This window comes from Hibiscus syriacus, unplaced genomic scaffold (assembly GCF_006381635.1).
Source record: "Hibiscus syriacus cultivar Baekdansim isolate YM2019G1 unplaced genomic scaffold, ASM638163v2 tig00110328_pilon, whole genome shotgun sequence".
NCBI classification, from domain to species: Eukaryota; Viridiplantae; Streptophyta; class Magnoliopsida; order Malvales; family Malvaceae; genus Hibiscus; species Hibiscus syriacus.
The window spans coordinates 2,589,294-2,609,894 of NW_024062685.1; the positions used below are offsets into that span (position 1 = coordinate 2,589,294).

Here is a 20,601-nt window from a genome sequence, read left to right on the forward strand (position 1 = left end):
TCATTAACAAGTGAAGCAACAACGTACATAAACTTAACACACCAACGACTCCGAACATCAAGCATGGAGGAGAGAAACTTGAAGAAGAACCAAAATGACTAACGGAAAAAACAATTTCCCCTTAACAGCAATCTCATCGGGCACCTTTATGCGATAATCAACGAACCATCTTGAACAAAGAGCAGAGGAACCATGCATCGAAAAAACAACAATCATGTATTCAGGTAAAATAAAAAACCAAGAAGAAAACCAAATAAAAGCATGTACCGAGAGTCCAAAAACACTGATAACTATGATACTCTTTACTAAAGAAAGGGCTAAGAGTATTATTATAGTAAATACAAGAAAAACATAACAACAACAAAATGACAGGTGGTGATCGGGTAAGACCACCACCGCTGCCATGAACGAAAAAAATTGAAATCTGCCGCAGAGTTTGTAACGGCCGCAGAGTTTGTCCTAAATTTTATTATTTAAATATAAATAAAAAATTATTAAGAGAGGACAATTGAAGAGGGTTGGGTATGTTTTAGGGATGGCAAAAAAACTCGAACCCGACGGGGAAAACCGAAAACCGAATTAAACGGGTCGGGTTCGGGGATGATAAACGGGGACGGGGACGGGGACGGGGAAAACCCATTTATTTTAAACGGGGACGGGGACGGGGACGGGTTTGGTAATCCCCGCCCCGATTACCCGCCCCGATTACCCGCCCCGATACCCGCCCCGATAAATATTAAAAATAATTATTTTTATATATATATATATAATATTAATAAATTTAATTTAAATAAAAAATATATATTTAATTTAAATATATATATACCCGGCCCGATTCCCAGCCCAATACCGACCCAATACCCGACCCAATACCTGGCCCAATACCCGTTTAAATAATCGTTTGTGCTAAACGGGGATACCCGTTTCCCCGCGGTTTTCCCCGATTACCCGACGGGGATCCCCGTTTAAATCCCCGCGGTTTTTTAAACGGGGACGGGTACCGGTTTTTTAAACGGGGACGGGGACGGGGGGACCAATACCCGGCCCGAACCCGGCCCGTTGCCATCCCTAGTATGTTTTCTTAGATTTGTGCTAGGTAAGGGTTCGGATTTATTTCATTTTAGATGTAATTATATCTTTTATATTTATATATAATTAGATATATTTATTTGTTTATGTTTTTTTATTAAAAATTATAATTGATATTTATTGACATCAAAATGATATAATATTAATTTGTTATATAAAATCAATTACTTTAAATAAATAAATGTACTATAAAATTTCTCCTAACGATCCAAAAAATAGTTATTTTGACTTTTTTTAAGTACTTTAACCCTAACATTTATGGTTAAGTTCGCTCCTCTTTTTCCCCTAAAAGTATATTTGGTGGTTATGTGACATCTGTTTTACTAACTACCTATGTCACTTTAATCAATTAGGCGAAGGAAAAGCAGGCTGATTTTGTGAGCATGAGCCTTGTACGCAAGTAGGTGCCCTTATGTGCGTGTAGCTTTGTAATGGATACTGCTCTTCTCTTTTTTTTTTAGTATAAACAACGATTTTCTAAAGTTGATGGCATACTTTTAAATGCATGGTGAAAAGATATAATGCTTCTCAGCCATCAATTGATGTTTTGTACTGTGTGGGTGTACTGCAGTGTCCTTCCTTGTATTGCCCTGACCCATCTGAAATTGACAAGATCAGGCACATATTTTGGTGTTTTCATTTAGTATTTGTTTCCCACACAAAGGGAGGTGGTGTACTATACAAGATGGACATATTGAAGTTGTTTGCAAGTTAAAGCTAATCTTAAAAAAAAAAAAATTGTTCAATACATGCAGACACTCATACCGTAAGACATATATCCTAATTTTATGAGCCACTGGTCAAGCAGCTTGTTTATGAGTAAGATGGATAATGGGGTTATATTCAAGATGGTAATATGTATGTCATTCTCAGTTAGACAGATTGTAGAATTATATTTCAATAACATATTACATGGACATTGTACAGTGCATGATTTTTTTCTGGGCAGTTTTATCCTCAAAACCCAATTTTCTTTTTACTTTTCATTTGTAAAGTAGTTTGTGCACCTTGCTATTTAATTTTACAAAGGTCATACAAGCCTGCATTTTGTGACCTTTTTCTTGTCAAGTGATGCAAATATTAAGCAAAATGCTATTTAATGGCACGTTTTAGAAAATCTTTGAATCGTATGCTTAACATACTTCACTTTCAGTCTTCCAACATCAAAGATTGAAAACAAAACATTTTCTGAAAATAAACGAAGCAACATTACTAGCATTTACTACAATTCTTCTCTCTCTTCCACACAAAACACTACCAAATACACAATATCATTACGTTAAATTAAACATTTGCGCTGACCTACTGTGTTTCCGTCCATTGGGGCTCACTCCAGCAGCTTCAAGGGATATGTCAATGCACCGATGTTGCGTCCCACGAGCAATGCTGATACGCAAAAGAATTTTCGATGCCGGACAGGCATCTGTTCCAACATCTGCAGCTTCTTCTGCAGCAAATTCCCTTGATGCTATGGATATTGGTTTCCGAAATGTGAGGATCGTCTGTGACCAGTGAGTTTTAAGCGTATGTGGTGATGTAGACAAAACGGTTGGCATTTCTTTGCAGAACCTGCTGGTAAATCCTGTGTCGAACCATAAAACAACCCCATAACATGGGGTTGCCTTGTGATCCATATTATCGAACTTTGCTTCTATCTCAGCAGTCGCAGTGAAATCTACTTCATCGGGTTTCATAGTTGCAAGGTCAAAGCTCTGAAGTAAAACACGGTCAGTCACACAACCCAAATACATAGATCATATATTCACTGAAACCTAGGCTAATACTGTGAAGGATACAAAGATGATACGAGCCAAGTACTGCTGGGTTTTTATAGTCGATATAAATATATTGTCCAAATATAAAAACAATTAAGTCGCAAACTAATTGCCAAAACCAGGATAGCAATCATCATTGGCCATATACAAGGTACATTTAATGAAACTCTCAGCAAAGCATTCCCACACAACCACAAGCCTCTAAAAACACTTAAAATTTCTGGTGACCAGCGAACCTCAATGAGAAAAGAGGTATAAACGAAAACAGAACTCCTTAAACTGAATTAATTACTATGCAAATATGAAAATAAAATGTGGGAAAGGTAAGACGACAGTTAAAATGTATGGGCAACGGTAATTTTCGTTACGATGGATTGGGCACAGCACTGACACCCTTATGCACGCATGAAACAGGTCACTTTAATTGTCAAAATATTGAAGGAGAACAAATTATAGCTAAAACTTTAGGCATCCTTCTCTATGTTCATAATACAGCATATACGCAGAATTTGTGGATAACAAATACCAAATTGATTCAAGCCTAGATATTAGCCAAAAGAGAAAATAACCTCAGTGACCAAAAATGCCTTATAATATACGATTTTAACCAACTTTTTTTGGATTTGCCAAAATGATCAACTAAATCGCAATGCGATCGATAATTCGCAACTCGATCTCCGGTATCGCAAATCAGTTTCCAGATTCGCAACGCGATTCTGACTATCGCAATGCGATTTTCCTAATTCGCAATGCGAATACGTAAATCGCAACGCGAATTTGGAAAATCGCAATGCGAATACATAAATCGCAACACGAATCTGATTATCGCAACGAGATTCTGACTATCGCAATACTGAATTTCAAATTCGCAACTCGATTTCTGAATTCGCAACAGGTTTTAGTTTCGCAACACAAATGTTTTGGGTATATAACTACGCAGCAGCAACAACTCATAACCTAAATCCCTAAATCGCAACTCATTCCATCTTCATCTATCACTCTCTCCGGCGACATCTGTTCCTATATCCAACAACATCCTTCCCCATCCGGCAACAGGTATTAGTTTCGCAGCTCGTTTGTTTAGTAAATTAATTTACAATAATGAAATCATCTAATGTTGATCATGTTTGGATAGTTTTGTGTTTTGGAGGGTCATGGGAGAATGTTCATGGTGTTTTACAATATATGCCTTTACCCATGAATCTTCAACTAAAACTGTCATTAAAAAAGTTAACTTATGAAACTCTAATGTCACGTGTTGCAAATAAATTGAATTTAGAGCCCCTAAGTGGATTTAGGCTATCTTATCAGAGAAATGGTAAAGTTTATTTGTTAACCGACAATAAAGATGTTGAACGATTCATTGCTTACATTAGTGTTTCAAGTGATGATGTTACATTGTATGTTGTTGAACCTAGAAGTAGTGAAGTTGGGTCAGTAGCGGGTAGTAATCAACTAAGTTTTTCAACCCCAGTTTATGGTGCTCAAAATTTAATGGTTCCATCACAATTTCATCACCAAGCAAATATTGTTTCACCACATTTCCAATACCAAACACAATCTCAAAACCCATAACCTTTCCCTAATCCAAATCCCAATCAACTTTCAGCACCAAATTCCGGTTTTCGTATTGACTAGATAGACGATGATGAGCCAACAGAAAAAATTGTGAGTACTAGTCAGTATTCGAAATTTGATCTTGGTCAATACCCGGACTTTGATCTTGGTCAATACTCAGATTTTGATGATTTTTCAGAAGAAGAAACAGACCCTGCGTGTAATGATTTTGATATTGGTCAATACCCAAATTTTGATGATGAAACAGCCGTTGCCGAGGAAGATGTTGTTGATGATAATGAGGATGAAGTTACGACTGTAAATGAACATGTTGAACATCCATTCTGTAATTCATATAACCCTGAAGAAGAAAAAGAAGAAGAAGAAATCCCCAAATAAAAGTCCCTGAAGAAAATGCCACGGGAGTATAACTGGAATATGCCAGAATTACTTCAGATACCGGAAGAAGAGTTGGTAAAGATAGCAGTTGATTGTTACACAAAAATTATTCGTATCAAGAAAGATGATTGTTTTGATACAAAGGAAGACTTTAAGATAGCTTTGTATACGAAATGTGTGGAAGATGGCTATCAACTAAAAGTTAACAAATCAAGCAAAGATCGTTTCGAAACAAGGTGTATGATTGACAAAAATTGTACGTGGCGTATGATTGCAAAGAGGATAAAAGATTGCGAAATGTTTCAAGTTAGGACTTTTATTGATAAACATACATGTTCAAGAACCCAAGTTTTTCCTCACCATAGACAGGCAAACAAAAAGGTGTTGGGTGGTTTTCTGGCTGAGTTAATGTTTTTGAATGGCAGGGTATATCGAGCACATGAAATTATGACTGACATGAATGCTCGGTTCAAGATTAGTATCTCATATTCTCAAGCTTGGAGAGCCAAATGTTATGCCTTGAAATTGTTGAGGGGGTCGCCAGAAGCATCGTTTGCCCAACTGTCGGCTTATTGTCACAATTTAAAGCTGAAAAATCATGGGTCGGTAACTCATATCAAAACAGATAGAGATGGACGCTTTGAGTTGTTGTTTATCGCCATTGGTGCTGCGGATAGTAAATCAATATAATTTTGTTGACTCATTTTTGTTAGTTACATGCATTTCATATTTAAATGATTATATTTCTTGTGTATATGATTTTGTAGATTCGTTCGTTTATTACTTGCATGCGCCCAGTTATTATAGTTGACGGAGCACATTTAAAAGGTCGATACCTTGGAGTAAACTTATTAGCAGTAGCCATGGATGCTAACAATGGGATACTGCCAATAGCTTACGGGGTTCGCAAATCTGAAACCACTGATTCATGGACATGGTTTATGGGCATCTTAGGGATTGCATAGGTCCTATTAGCAATCTGACAATCATATCCGATAGGGCAAACTCAATTGATAACGCTGTTAGAAGGTGTTTCCCAGATGCTTTTCATGGACTTTGTGGTGTTCATTTGTATAGAAATCTAAAATCAAGGTTTGCTGGTATAAAAAATCATAAATGGACATACTGGAAGGCTGTAAAAGCTTATCGGGAAGTGGATTTTAATAAGCATATAAACTGTTTAAGACGTGTTTTGCCTTAGTGTGCTCAAACACTAGAAGATGTCGGGTTTGAAAGATGGTCAAGAGTACATCAACTTGGAGCAAGATATGGTTTCATGACGTCTAATAGTGCAGAATCAATCAACGCTCTAAGTCGTCATTCCCGGAAATTACCCATTACTATGTTAATGGAGTTTTTTCGAGCCTCTATTCAACAGTGGTACTACAAGAAAAGAAACCATGCAGATATTATTTCTTTAAATTCGTAACTTATCATATATTTTACTAAGTATTATTTATTTAAATTTACAGGAACATTGGAACATCGTGTTACACCATGGACTGAAAAAAAGATAACGAAACGTGTTGTGAAGTCAACGTCATGGAGAGTTGAACCATGTTCAAACACTTTGTTTGAAGTACTGGATAATAACTTAAATGGGCTTGTCGATCTAAATGCAAAGACGTGTAGTTGTATGAAATGGCAAACATCTAGTTATCCGTGTGGCCATGTTATAAAAGTTGCTCTTCATCTAAACCAAGATGATTCAAGCGCATACGCTATGGATTGCTACACTATAGAAGTATATCGACATACTTATGTCGAGATTGTCTACCCTATTCCACATCCTTCTGAGTGGGACATACCAGATGACTTACAAACAGTTTTGCCACCAGCCATGGACAGAAGGCTACCTGACCGACCAAAAAGTCACGATCGTATACCGTCTAAAGGTGAAGAGAAGAAGAGATCGACCTGTAGTCGGTGCAAGGAAAGTGGTCATACAAGGTTGACATGTGGATCACCAGTGCCATCACAATCATCTTTTCCTCTACCAAAATATGGATCCTCATCAAAATCCCAATCACAACCGGCTTTACCTTTTAGGACTGTTAACTTAGGTGATTTTTAAATGCAAACGTTGTATTATGTGTATATTATGTGTGAACTTTTAACATTTTCAGTTAGGCATGTATTAGTAACTTGAGTTTGAACATTGCTATGATATGTTCAGTTGTTATCACTTATTAGACATTTATTTGACTATCGCAACGCGGAAATCGCAACACGAATATGACTATTGCAATACGGAAATGACTATCGCAACGCGGAATTGACTATCGCAATACAGAAATGACTATCGCAACGAGAGAATCGCAATGCGAAATGAAAATCGCAACGAGTGAATCGCAATGCGAAAATGAAAATCGCAACGCGAATTTAGTTTCGCGTTGCGATTTTCATTTTCTCATTGCGATTCTCTCGTTGCGATTTTCATTTTGCATTGCGATTCTCTCGTTGCGATAGTCTGTTCTGCATTCAACATAATGTAGATTGAAATCAACAAATCAACTATTACATTTCAATCAATTAAACAAGCACAAATAATAATTATGTACACATCAATTAAACAAATCAACATTTACAAATCATCTTTTACAAATCAATTAAACAATAAAAAAAATAATAAGAATTATTTCCTCATCAATTATTGAATCAACTTTTGCACCCATACATCCATTTCACGCAACTCACTTCAGGATTAACCTGCAGAAACCAAACATTGAATCAACAACACTTTCTACACATCTAAAACCTACAAACAATAAATTATTGAATTCTAGCTACTTAACCAAACATTTTCAAACCAAAAAGAGTATATATGTTTAACAACACTTGCATTTGACTTACAAATTGTTTATGGACACTTTCATAACGCGGATGCAGGTAGGCAGCGTCTCGCATATATCGCTCTAGCCATAAAATGCCGAAACCACAAGCCTACTGCACCTCTATCTCTATCGGTGGGAGGTAGAAACTGTGTACTTCCTGTCGTCAAACGCTCCAAGCACATGCATACGAGAGGACCACAATCCCCTCTGGCTTCCTTCGTTTGTTGTGGCGCGGTCTCGTCTCTGATAACTATAACATTGAACTTCTTTGGCTTCTTGTTTCCAGAATTAGTCCAATAATTAATTGCATCCAAGAATTTAGCCAAATGAGAGCTCCATCCCTTAATAATATCTCTCAAATCAGACAATGATATGTAATTTATCATGCTGTCATATACTATTGAGTACGTTCCAAAATAGGGATAAACACCTTTAAAATATTTAAACAAATATACTAACCTTATCGATCTCCCACCATGCAGGATAAAGTTTAGCTTGTCCATTAGCCAACACATATAAATCATGTCTTTGATTCTTCAAGTGAACTACGTGAAAAGACGTCGGCATAATTGTATATCGCGTTTTTTTATATTTTTCTTCAATTTCCTTACAATTAGAAGACGTGTCACCCATGCATCAATATGTTGTTTTACAAAAAAAGACATATATTAGTGAATTACATAAATTTTAAAAAAAATTAATCAAACTGAAATATAAGAAGAAATATAAGACTTACCCCCTATCGAAATAGCCGTTGTCTTCAACCCCTAATAATACACCCCACCAAGACCGTTCAATCAACAAATGCATATCATCGTTAAGTTTGTATATGTCAGCGTAACACCCTTGGCTCCGCTCATGTAGATAAAAATCAACTGCGGTCTTAGCCCAAAGGGTATTATCCAGAATTATTTTCGGTAGTTGTTTCCTCTCCACTTCATCTGCCGGAATGGTACTGGCCGGTAACTTATACGAAAGCCAACAGTCATCCATCATGTTCGGCACGTGAGGGGGCTTCTCAATAATTCCATATATTACGCCGTGTGAATCGGGCTCTAGAATGTTGGGAGGGACCTCTTCAACGATGACAGTGGCCTCTTGAACGGTGGGAGGGGACTCTTGAGGGATGATAGGGGCCTCTTGAACGATAGGGGAGGCCTCTTGAACGATGACAGGTGAGTCAGGCTTTTTCTTACGGATTCTTCGCACTATTGGAGTGAACGGAGACGTAATGGCACGTGCACGCCGTCTGATGCGTGAACTCCGTCTTGCAAGAAAAACCCGACGTAGATCATCCACCTTAGCGGGCCGCTAAAAATAAATTAATACATAAATCAGTAAATAAACAGACATGATATTAAATAGTGAAAACAAAGACAAATATATTTCAAACTTGCACGGTATTCACCCAAGTCATTATTATATCATTGTTCACAAAATGCATCAGATAACATTCCAGAAGTAAGCACTTATATAAACATTTAAAAGGACAACATATAGGTTTAGTGCAGGTTCAATGACAACATAAAGAGTAGTAGTTTATTCTTGAAACTTAAATTTTCAACACTGTGAAGTTAGTATTTGTCTTTTGGTTGAAGTAATGCAATTCATTCAAGTTTCAATTTGCAGAAGAAGAATAGAATCTGAAACTTAAAATCGCAACGCGAAAATGACTATTGCAACGTGAAAATGACTATCGCAATGCGAAAATGTCTATCGCAATGCGAATTTGACTATCGCAATACGAATTTGACTATCGCAACGGGAGAATCGCAATGCGATTTTCATTTCGCATTGCGATTCTTTCGTTGCGATAGTCAAATTCGTATTGCGATAGTCATTTTTGCATTGCGAAAATCATTTTTGCATTGCGATAGTCATTTTCGCGTTGCGATTCTCATTTCGCATTGTGATTCTCTCGTTGCGATAGTCATTTTTGCGTTGCGATAGTCATTTTCGCATTGCGATAGTAAACTATTCTTCTTCTGCAAATTGAAACTTGAATGGATTGCATTACTTCAACCAAAAGACAACCAAAAACAAATACTAACTTCACAGGGTTAAAGAATAAACAATTAAATAGTATTGGCAGCAACCGAATGAATTTACTAAGCAATCTAAGTGAAATTACGAGTAAATTTATCATCAAGTTAAATATGAAAAATATTAAACTTACCTCGTTGCGTAGAGTATGAACCTTGTTCTGCAACGATGCTACAATCTCACGTAGAGCTGCTACCTCACCACGTAAAGTAGACACCTCAACACGCCATGCACCATTGTCATCGCGTAAAGTACCGACCTCCTCACGCAAGGCATTGACCTCATTACGTAACTCCCCTAACTCATCCCGTGGAGGTGGAGGTGGAGGTGGAGAACAAAGAGATAAACGTCGTGGCATCTTTGCCGGTCGCCTATCATGAGGTGATGGTAGAGAAGAGGCTTGATGATGTGACATAATAGGTGATGACTCTCGTTGTGGAGGTGTATATTCGGGTCGATCAGGTGATGGCTCTGGGTGAGGTGATGGCTCTCGAAGTGGTGACTGCTCATCATCCGTGCCATCAAAAAAAAGCTTACTAGCTTGCCACCAATCAGTAGCAAGCTCAGCTTCCGTGGGTGTCAGCCTGTGTAATGGAGTGTTGGCCTCCTAACAATATAAAAGCTCAAACAAAGTTAAACGTGTACTAGTAATAACTTGTTTATAAACATATGGTAGTATTTGTGTTAACTTACATTATTTATTGTAGTATACGGTAGTAAATCTTCCCATTGCTGCAAGGACCGTTTCCTCTTCCAGGAAATAGCCCTAGGAATATCATTAGAAGTTTTTAATGCATATGTCTGCATGGCGGGAAAGGCCTCAAATATCCAAATCTACAAACAATATAATAACAAACATTAGTAATTGTTAAAGAATTAATTATAATTTTGGAAACATTATATAAAAATTATTACCTTAAAGGCCCAAATAAAGCCTGACAAAGTGTATTTGGAACCATCGCCACGCAAACTTTTCCGATCATCAAAGGCAGACGAAAACTTATTCCATGTAGCTCTCCATAGATACGAACCCCACGGAAACAGGTTCCATGCATTTAGGTCCTTTACCAATTTAATTAGATCATTAGGAATAGGTTGTCGGGCCTCTCTGCCTAAAAAGCCGGCTTGCAAAAGTATTAGAAGGCATACTCGGACAACATCGACGTCATCCATCCGAGTAAAACCATCTTTCTTATTCAATAATCTCGTCAAGTCTTCCACGTGCAAATTCGACTTCTCCGTTGACAGCTCAGGAAAAACCCGGGAAAACCATGATAGGCGGGTAATATGTCTAGTGTACCGATCTACATCATCGTGTCCGAAGTATAGACCGGTGATTAAGCAAAACTCCTCCCGCCCAAAAAACATATACGCCGGTGGAAAATCAAACCATATCTCTTCATCACGACGTTGTATAGTCTCTGGTAGATCGTTAGTCATGGTTTGAAGAAACAGATGGGTAAACATAGCATCTCCACCCGGATGTTGTACTTTCAGCCATGGCCCGAAGCAAGTATCCTCAAATATTTTTCTTTGTGCAGGTGAAAGCTTCGATGCAATTGTTTTGGCCAGGCTTACTTTATTTCTTAAGGTCAATTGAGCCGAATAAAAGTTCTGCAAAAACAATAAACATACCAATTTAGATATACCAAAAACTACACTGTGAAGATATAACAAGAACAATAAACATAAAGAATAGTAGTTTATTCTTCAAACTTAAATTTGCAACACTGTGAATTTAATATTTGTTTTTGTTTTTTGGTTGAAGTAATGCAATTCATTCAAGTTTCAATTTGCAGAAGAAGAATAGTTTCTGAAACTTTAAATCGCAACACGAAAATGACTATCGCAACGCGAATTTGACTATCGTAACGCAAGAATCACAACGCGAAATGAAAATCGCAACGACAGAATCGCATTACGATAGTCATTCTCGGTTTCAAATACTAAAATTGAAAGAAACTTGAATGGATTGCATTACTTCAACCAAAAGACAAAATAAAGACAAATACTAACTTCACAGGGTTAAAGACTAAACAGTTTAGCAGTATTGGCAGCAATCGAATGAATATAATAAGCAATCTAAGTGAAATGGTTAATCTATTATTGAAAACACCAGTAAACTTATCATCAATTTCAATATGAAAAACCTAATAATAATGCAAAAATTTCAAAATAAAAATAATTAAAAAAACTAACCCTCGGTGGTTAATTTGGTTGATTTTCCATTTCTGACCGTGAATGATTTCGCCGGAGATGGAGACTGATATCGTCGGAGATGGGGACTGATTTCGTCGGAGATGGGGACGGATGTTGCCTTAGAGAGTAAGAGATGGAGATGAGACTGAGTTGTGATTTAGGGTTTTAGGTTATGAGTTGCGATTACGGGATATACTGTGGACGGTTCAGTGTTTCGATATATTAATATATTCGTGTTTGGAATTTGGAAAAAAAATACGCGTTGGATACGAATGGCGCTATGTAAATCGCATTGCGATAGTCAGATTCACGTTGCGATTTACGTATTCGCATTGCGATTTACGTATTCGCATTGCGATTTACGTAATCGCATTGCAATTTTCCAAATTCGCATTGCGATTTACGTATTCGCATTGCGAATTAGGAAAATCGCAACGCGAATTTGGAAAATCGCAATGCAATAGTCAGAATCGCGTTGCGAATCTGGAAACTGATTTGCGATACCGGAGATCGCGTTGCGAATTATCGATCGCATTGCGATTTAGTTGGTCATTTTGGCAAATCCAAAAAAAGTTGGTTAAAATCGTATATTATAAGTCATTTTTGGTCACTGAGGTTATTTTCTCTTAGCCAAAATGTACACACTTAAAAGATGCAAAAACCATAAATGAAACTATCGAGCTATTTGTCAGGACAAGCAATATATAAGCAACTCTTTTTATTCTACTTTAAATAGTTACGAACTATCCAACATAAGACTAGTTGCTAAAACTTAATGTTAAAGAACCAAAAGAAGGTCTTGTATAAGTACAACCTATAACCAATGCAGAGATTATAATTGCCCCCAAAATTTTAAATAAATAGACCTACTCATGTTCTTAAATGAATTATAGAGGCGCAACATAAGACTACAGAAGCAACTAACCCGGAGCACAGCAGCATTGGTTACTAGATCATGATGATTAATAATGTCAATGACAGGAAATTTAGCAGCGCCTTCGACAACTTCCTTTCCAATGGAAGACATATTGAAGCCATAAACATTTTCCCAGAACGGAAGACTGGTGCCACCCTTTCCAAATCCAGCAACAAACTAAAATGGAAATATAAGAGGAAACATGCAAAGCAAAGTTAGTCCATGATACTCTGACTATTCAGTTTTCTTCAAGTAACCGTTTCCAATGCATATCCGAACAATATGGTTAAGGAATAAAACCTTCCAAAGATATTCCAGATACAAGAAAAAACACAGATAAAATTGAACATTCCCATGTCAAACATATGCTTGTACCCGATACCAACCGCTGGGTCCAAGTAACAAAGAAGTGTTAATCTATATGGACAAGTGAAATCTATCAAAATACTCACAATAGTTGCTGTATCAGGAAGGATTGCACCTCCAGGCTTCAACCATCGATCTCTTGCAAAAAGAACTGAGCTGAGCATGGACTCATATAGGAGGCAGTATCCCATCCATTCACTTACAATTATGTCGACACTATGAGGTTGAATTTGTATGGATTTATCTAGATTCTCAACCATAGTATGAACCACTTCAATAACACCAGGGCAATTTTTATTTCCTATCAGTTTTACTCCGCCAAAGGCCATTGTCTTTTGCAATCTGCAATTAAGAGAAAAAAAAATAAAAAACAATAAAATATTTGTGTCCTTTGCAGCACTACAAGTTTAAATAAATTCACCTGAGTTGCCACTGTAGCCATCTTCTCACTAGCTTCAATGGAAATTACCCTTGATGCCCCTGCTTGAGCCGCAAAGAGACTGACAAAGGAGAGAAAAACTTGAAAATTGGAAACCTGGCAACATGAGTATGTTTACTATTTCTAAAGACTGAACTAAAGCATTGCCTATTTGGTTAACACTTGATTATTTTCTTTTTTGGCTATTTGTAGCTTTCAGATTTTCACCATCTATTGAAAAAAAGGAAAAAGCATTGAATAATAAACTAGCTATATAAAGGCAGTCAGCAGCAAAACCCTTGTTGGAGGCAATAACTCAAAATAAAACAAAACATGCATGTAATCATGTATACATATATTCAGATAGTAACAAAGACCCAAGCATTCAATCATAGTACGTCATGTACGAATTACAGGGCGGGTGTAGAGAAAGGTCATAGTAGAACATTCTACCCTTGAAGCCGTATGCATGAGCCAGAAATGTCTAACAGAAAGGAATTTTAACAATAAATTTTCACAATGATAACCGATGGATTCTCAAATTATATAAAATGTGAAAATATCTCTAAAACAAAATGGAGGCTAAAAGCTTAAAACATGGTGGAGGATTCAATACTTAAACAATTATAAAAAGCTAAAGTGAAATGGTCCATGACGACGTAAGATATACAGTTTACACATTCGTTTTGAACAAATAAAATGAAAATTTATAGCTAAATAAAACTCAAAAAGAAACTGAAACAAACATGTTACCTTAGTATGCCAGTTCCACAGCCCACGTCCATAACAACTGCACCATTCAGGAGAGAAGGATTTTTCAATAAAGCTTGCCTATAAGCATCTGTTCGTATCTGAAGAACCAAAAGATACGTGCATCAAACCACTACTAACACTTTCATCGAAGTACAGAAGAAAATCTTATACCTTGTCACTTATCATATCTCTATGGATTTCAAATGAACTGTATGATCCAAAGTATCTATCTTTTAATATCCTTTTCTACAACATCCGCGATATAAATTCTCGATTGCTTATCCTTTGGATGGCTTTCTAATGACTTAATACTTTGTCCATAATCCGATCCATTGTCTGTGATTCCCTTTGAAGAATATGCCAAGCTCAAATGACCGATGGAAACCACCATAACAATTTTTCTATCTTTGTTATAGGTCTCGGCATTCAACTCAATATCTTCTACAGTGCCGTCGTCATCAATGCAAACATTACCAAAATACTAAACAATCTCCTCTTTGTCAAATGATGTGTTACAGTCATCATCATCTTCTTCATCTCCACCGAAACTGTAAAGAAGTGAATCGTCTTGCATGAAAGGATTTAAATACTTATCATGAACAAAAAGATGCTTAACATCTTTATCAACAGATTGATGTAAATGACTTTGTAGATCTTGCTTGGACTGGCAGTAGGCTCCGCAACTCCAACATCTATTATCTGCTACCTGTAAATCAAAAGGAATGTAGAAAACAAATAAATAATTAATCCACAGAATATCAGCAAGCTAAAACTCCTTTACTTCACATAAACTCATCAGCACTTTAAAAAAAATGTGAGAGAAGCGGGCAGAAAGGGTCCTTCACTGATAGATGAGGTAGTCCAGTGTCCTGATCAGAAAAACACATATTTGGTTTCCCTCAAACTTCTTTTTCATGATAAAAAAGATAAGGAAACATAGCATTTTTGTTGAACTTAACATCAATGAAACAGGAATACCGGGTTTCATTAGTTTGTAATTGGAAAAAACAATTATTTTCTTTTTATTACTCTCTGACCTTTCAGACAATTAAAAAAGAAATTGGGTTCATACATGCTATCCATCAAATTATAACCAAAACCAGTTTAGCCTCCATTTTCTCTACTTCCCTTGCGTTTCCATCATTTTCTTGGCTGCCAAACAGAATCTGGAACTTAAAAAATCAAGCAGTTCCTTTTCTTTCCCTGATCGTCTTTTGCATCCTAAAAATATAGTTGATTAAACTATAACATAAAGCAAATTCTAACGGAATTATTCATTTTTATCCTCTAAAAGCATTTACATTTTTTCTATTTTTCCCAATAAAAAGAAAATAACAAAAATAACATTTTCAAAACTACTATATCTGAACATTTTTTAATACTGAAGCAGAAAGCAAAAGCAAAATTTAAAAAAAACATAAATGGAGAAAAGGAAGAACAAATTACTGGGATTGGGGTTAGACCTGAGAGCGAACATAATTGATTAGCTTGAATGAACCATAAAAATCCAAATTCAATTCTTTTCTTATTCCATTAAAGTCGAAGAAATGAGTTAAACGACAATGGTCGAACAGGGCATCGCAGGAACCGTAATTGGAATCACAGAACAAGCATATGAACTCTAAATCTTCATCATTTTCATCACCATCTTCTTCATTTTCATCCTCAGTCCAAGCTTCTTTAAAGTCTTCATCATCTTCTTCTTCCTCCTCTTCTACTTGAATTAATCGATTCTTTTATTTTTGGATAATTAGATTATTATTACCCAATGAAAGCAGTAACTGCTTCAAATTCAACACAAACAAACAAGCATAAAACAAGGGTGACAAGATACACAAAAAATCATACTATACCCCAGGAATTACAAAGAGAAAGATTAATAATATCCAATCTATTGACAACCCTATTACTAAGTTGAATTCCTATAGTCTTTTTGATTGAGGCTAGAATATCGTCTTCGGATCTGCAGGTTCCTCGAAAAATCTTTGATTCCTTTCTTCCCATATTGTATAATTGAGAGTGCACCAAGAAAGCTTCAATATACTAGTAAGCAAGGACTTGTCTTTCCATGTGTTATATGCCCAAGTAAGCAGATTAGTGCAGGCAAGAAGAAGTTTATGAATACCTGTGAGCTGAAGAATAGAATTACATATTGAAGCAGTTGTTTTACATTCAACAAAGAGATGGTTTCTGGTTTCCCTTGCTTCGGAACAGAGGATGCACATATCATTAGTTTCAATTCCAAACCGTAGTAGCCTATCATTTGTAGGAAGACGATCCAAGATAACCATCCAAGATATTAAGCTAAACTTGGGAATGTGCAATGAAAACTAAATTAGTTTATGCCATGGGACTTTACTGTTTTTCTTTTGAACCTCTTCCCAAATCAATTTGGTAGTCACAGCTCCAGATGCAAGAATAGGTCGAGCAGCTACTCGGAGTTTCATGATTTTCCTTAGGATCCACCTTGAGTTCTTCGGTTCTTCCATGTGCCAGAAATCATGATCCTTAATGAGATAGTTGAGAATCTAAGCAACCCAAAGGGAACCCTCCCCTGCAAGTAATTTCTTAATGAGTAGAAGCATGCAAGATTTGTTCCTTGACTTGATGTCCTTAAGACCAAGTCCGCCTTCCGACTTTGGGGTGCAAATTTTACCCCAACTAACTCTAGTTCCCACTGCTGAAACGTCAGAACCTTTCCAAAAACATCTCGAACAAATTTGTTCGATTTTGTTAATAATAGATTGTGGCAAGACAAGTTGCCTACAACAGAAGTTTGCCACACTAAAAAGAACTGTTTTGATCAACTCCAATCTGCCAGCGTAACTTAGCTTCTTCCTGGACCATTGATGGAGTTTGACCTTGATTTTGTCTAAGAGAGGATGACAGTCTTTGATCGAAAGCTTCCTTGTGACCAGAGGTATTCCCAGATATCTAACTGGTAGTTTTCCAAGCTTAAAACCAGAAGAATTAATAATAGTGTCAAGAGAGTAAGCTGGAATTCCAGCAGTAAATATTTCACATTTTGCAACATTAAGCTTGAGGCCTGAAATTTCATAGAAGTAGTCAAAAACAGTGATGACTCCCATGACAGATTCCAGATTTCCCTTGCATAAAACTAGGAGATCATCAGCAAAAATAAGGTGGGTGAGATGAATTTTCTTACATTTAGGATGGAAATTGAAGACCCCTTTTACAGCAGCATTGTTGAGTAAATTAGATAAAATATTCATTATCATGACAAATAAGATAGAGGAAAGGGGGTCCCCTTGTCTAAGACCCTTAGCACCCTTAAAATACCCAGTCAAACTTCCATTGAAAGCTATGGAGTAAGTTGCAGTAGAGTAGTAGGCCACTATCCATTCTATAAAAATATTTGGGAATTGAAGAGCCTTTAGAATGCTAGGAATGAATTTCTAGTGAATGGAATCAAAAGCTTTTTGAAGATCAATTTTCAAGGCACGCCTTGGGGAAATTGATTTCCTCCCATAACCCTTCACAATTTCTTGGGCGAGGAGGGTATTGTCTATAATACTCCTTCCTTTAACAAAAGCAGATTGGTTGGAGGAAATAATCTTTGGCAGGAAATGAGTCATCCTAGTAACAATGATCTTTGTGATGGCCTTATAAATTACTGAACAACATGAAATAGGGCGAAAATCAGAGACTTTGTTGGGGTTCAGTATCTTTGGAACCAAGGCAATTGTAGTGGCATTAAAAGCTGGGAAGATATAAGATTCCTTGAAGAAAAAGGTAATAGCTTCAATCACTTCTTTTCCAACCACTGGCCAGGTTTTCTTGAAGAAAAGAGGAGAATATCCATCTGGGCCAGGGGCCTTTTCATTTCCTTGGCTGAAAATGGCCTCCTTGATCTCTTCTGAAGTAACTTCCCTAGTAAGGCCTTCATAATCTTTAGAGAAAAGAATATGATGAATGAGGTCTTTAAGAATTTTGGAGTGACATTCTTTAATATTAGGTTCTTGAGTGCCTAGAAGTTTTTGGAAAAAGTTTACAACTTCTGAGGACATGTCATCAAAAGTTTCCAACCTTCTTCCTTGATCATCCACAATCACTCTAATGGTGTCTTTCTTCCTTTTAGAAGCAATGACTGAGTTGAAAAATCTGGTACATTTTTCACCTTCTTTTAGCCAGTGAATTTTTTCTTTTTGTTTGAGAACCATTGTTTCGGCTTCCTCTAAGGAGGCGAGGTCATTTTGCAGTTCAAGCTCCTTGTCAACTGGCTCAATGCCTGTTAAGGTAAGGATTTGTTGTTTTTCAATTTCTTCTCTCTTTTGTCTAACCCAAGAAAAAATGTCACTGTAGTAGTCATTATTAAGGCGTTTTAGCTTGAGGAATAGTTTCTTCATAGGGTTTTCTTGGATTGGAATGGACCAAGAGTGGCTGACAATATTAATAAAATTTGGGTGCAAGGTCCAACAGTTAAAGAATTTAAATGGCTTTGTTCTATTGGATTGAACCTCTTTGTGAAGAGGCACTGAAGCCATACAATGGTCACAAGGACCAAGGGAAAGAAATTCCACAAAGGAGTGAGGAAAATATTCAGGCCAATGAGGATTGATGAGAACTCTGTCAAGCTTTCGGGAAAGGAAATTTTCTTTTTGTTTGTTACTCCAAGAGTAAGTTAGGCCAAAAAATGGATGGTCAAGGAGGTGAAGATCGTGATAGATTTCCTGGAAATTAATCATTTCCGGGGAAGTGACCATACTTAGCTACTCATGAGCAGTAGATTCTTGAGGATGAAGGATGACATTAAAGTCTCCTCCCAAAATCCAAGGAAGATTACCAAAATCAGAATCAATGTTGCGAAGATCTTGCCAAAGTTTCATTCGCGTGATTCCATCGTTGCACCCATATATTGCAGTAAGTAAGAATGGATTGTTATTGAAGTTGCTTTTAACAGTAATGATCTGAACCGAAGTATGGCATAAAGAAATATTAAGATTTTTCCTCCATAGAAGCCAAATTCTTCCATTAATGGCAAAGTCATAATTGGAATAAATATTCCAATTTTCAAAAGTGGAGGCTAGAATGTCAGTGGATTTGTCTTGCTTAACCCGGGTTTCTAGCAAGCAAAAAATATCTACTTTTGTTGAGTTAATCGATTGATGGAATCGGCCAAGAGGGGGGGTGAATTGGCAATTAAAATTTTGTGGAAGCTCTTGCAGAAAATTGAAAGTAATTGCACAGCGAATTAGAGTGGTTCGACTTTATCAACCAAAGTCTACGTCCACTATCTTAGCTATCCACACTAAGGATTTTCCAACAAATTCACTAATTTGTTCTTTCTTTTGAGGCCAAAGAGATAACCTTACAACTCCCTCAAGAATATACTCCAATTCTTGAGAACACTCTTTTCTCAAAGAGAAGATTATAAATTTGCAAACTTACAAGAAAAACCTCACAAGGCAAATATGTTTGCACAATTCTAGAACAAAGAAAGAACACTCAAGAATAAATACAATTGAGCACAATAAGTGTTCTTGAAAGCAAAATGAATATTGAATGAAAAATAGGCTTGAAATGCTCAAACTTTAGGTTTGATGCTTTCTTTTTAATTCTCTCTTGATTCTAGTTGCTTGATGTTTCTTGTTTTTTATCAATGGCTTCTAAGCTTGCTTAAATACACCTTGAATCACTTCTGAACGTTGGGGATCATTAATGAAGTTATTGGAGCCGTTTAAGTGTGAAAACAATTAATATTTCTGCTTGGAGCGTGGGGGGAATTGGTACCCCTCATGGGGAATCGGTTCCCTAAGTGTAAAATTCAAATATTTTGACTGTTGAACAGGGGGAATCGGCACCCCTGGGGGGGGAATCGGTTCCTTCCGAGCATACTGGAATTCTCGGAGCCAAACCATTCATGGGAGAATCGGTACCCCCTTGGGGGGAATCGGTTCCCTCTGAGCAATCTGGAATTTTTGGCTTTGAAATGGTTCGAAATATTTTGTAAAATCGTTTTGAAATTATTTTAAGATTAAAACTTAATTTTACACTTGAGTAAGGATTTAAAATGAACTTTGAAATACTTTGAGTAATATTTTGATATTCGATTTAATATATCGAATATGCTTAGAAAAATCATTTTCAAAATTAAAATTCTTTTAATTTAATTTGTTATATCGAAACAACAAAATGTTTTCAACAATCTCCCCTTTTTTGATATAACAAAACATTTTAAGTTTTTCTAATTTCAAAATGAATTTTGATTTTGAAAAAAATTACTCCCCCTTA

The 20,601-nt window shown here is 36.5% G+C and overlaps 1 protein-coding gene and 1 pseudogene across 1 annotated transcript; both read right to left on the minus strand.

Moving 5' to 3' along the window:
* Positions 1–2,363: 2,363 nt before the first annotated feature.
* On the minus strand, positions 2,364–16,838 carry LOC120118852 (annotated as a pseudogene).
* A 927-nt stretch (positions 16,839–17,765) lies between these two features.
* On the minus strand, positions 17,766–19,073 carry LOC120118853. Its single transcript, XM_039138799.1, has one exon. The coding sequence runs from the start codon at positions 19,071–19,073 to the stop codon at positions 17,766–17,768; it is 1,308 nt and encodes a 435-aa protein (XP_038994730.1).
* Positions 19,074–20,601: the final 1,528 nt, after the last annotated feature.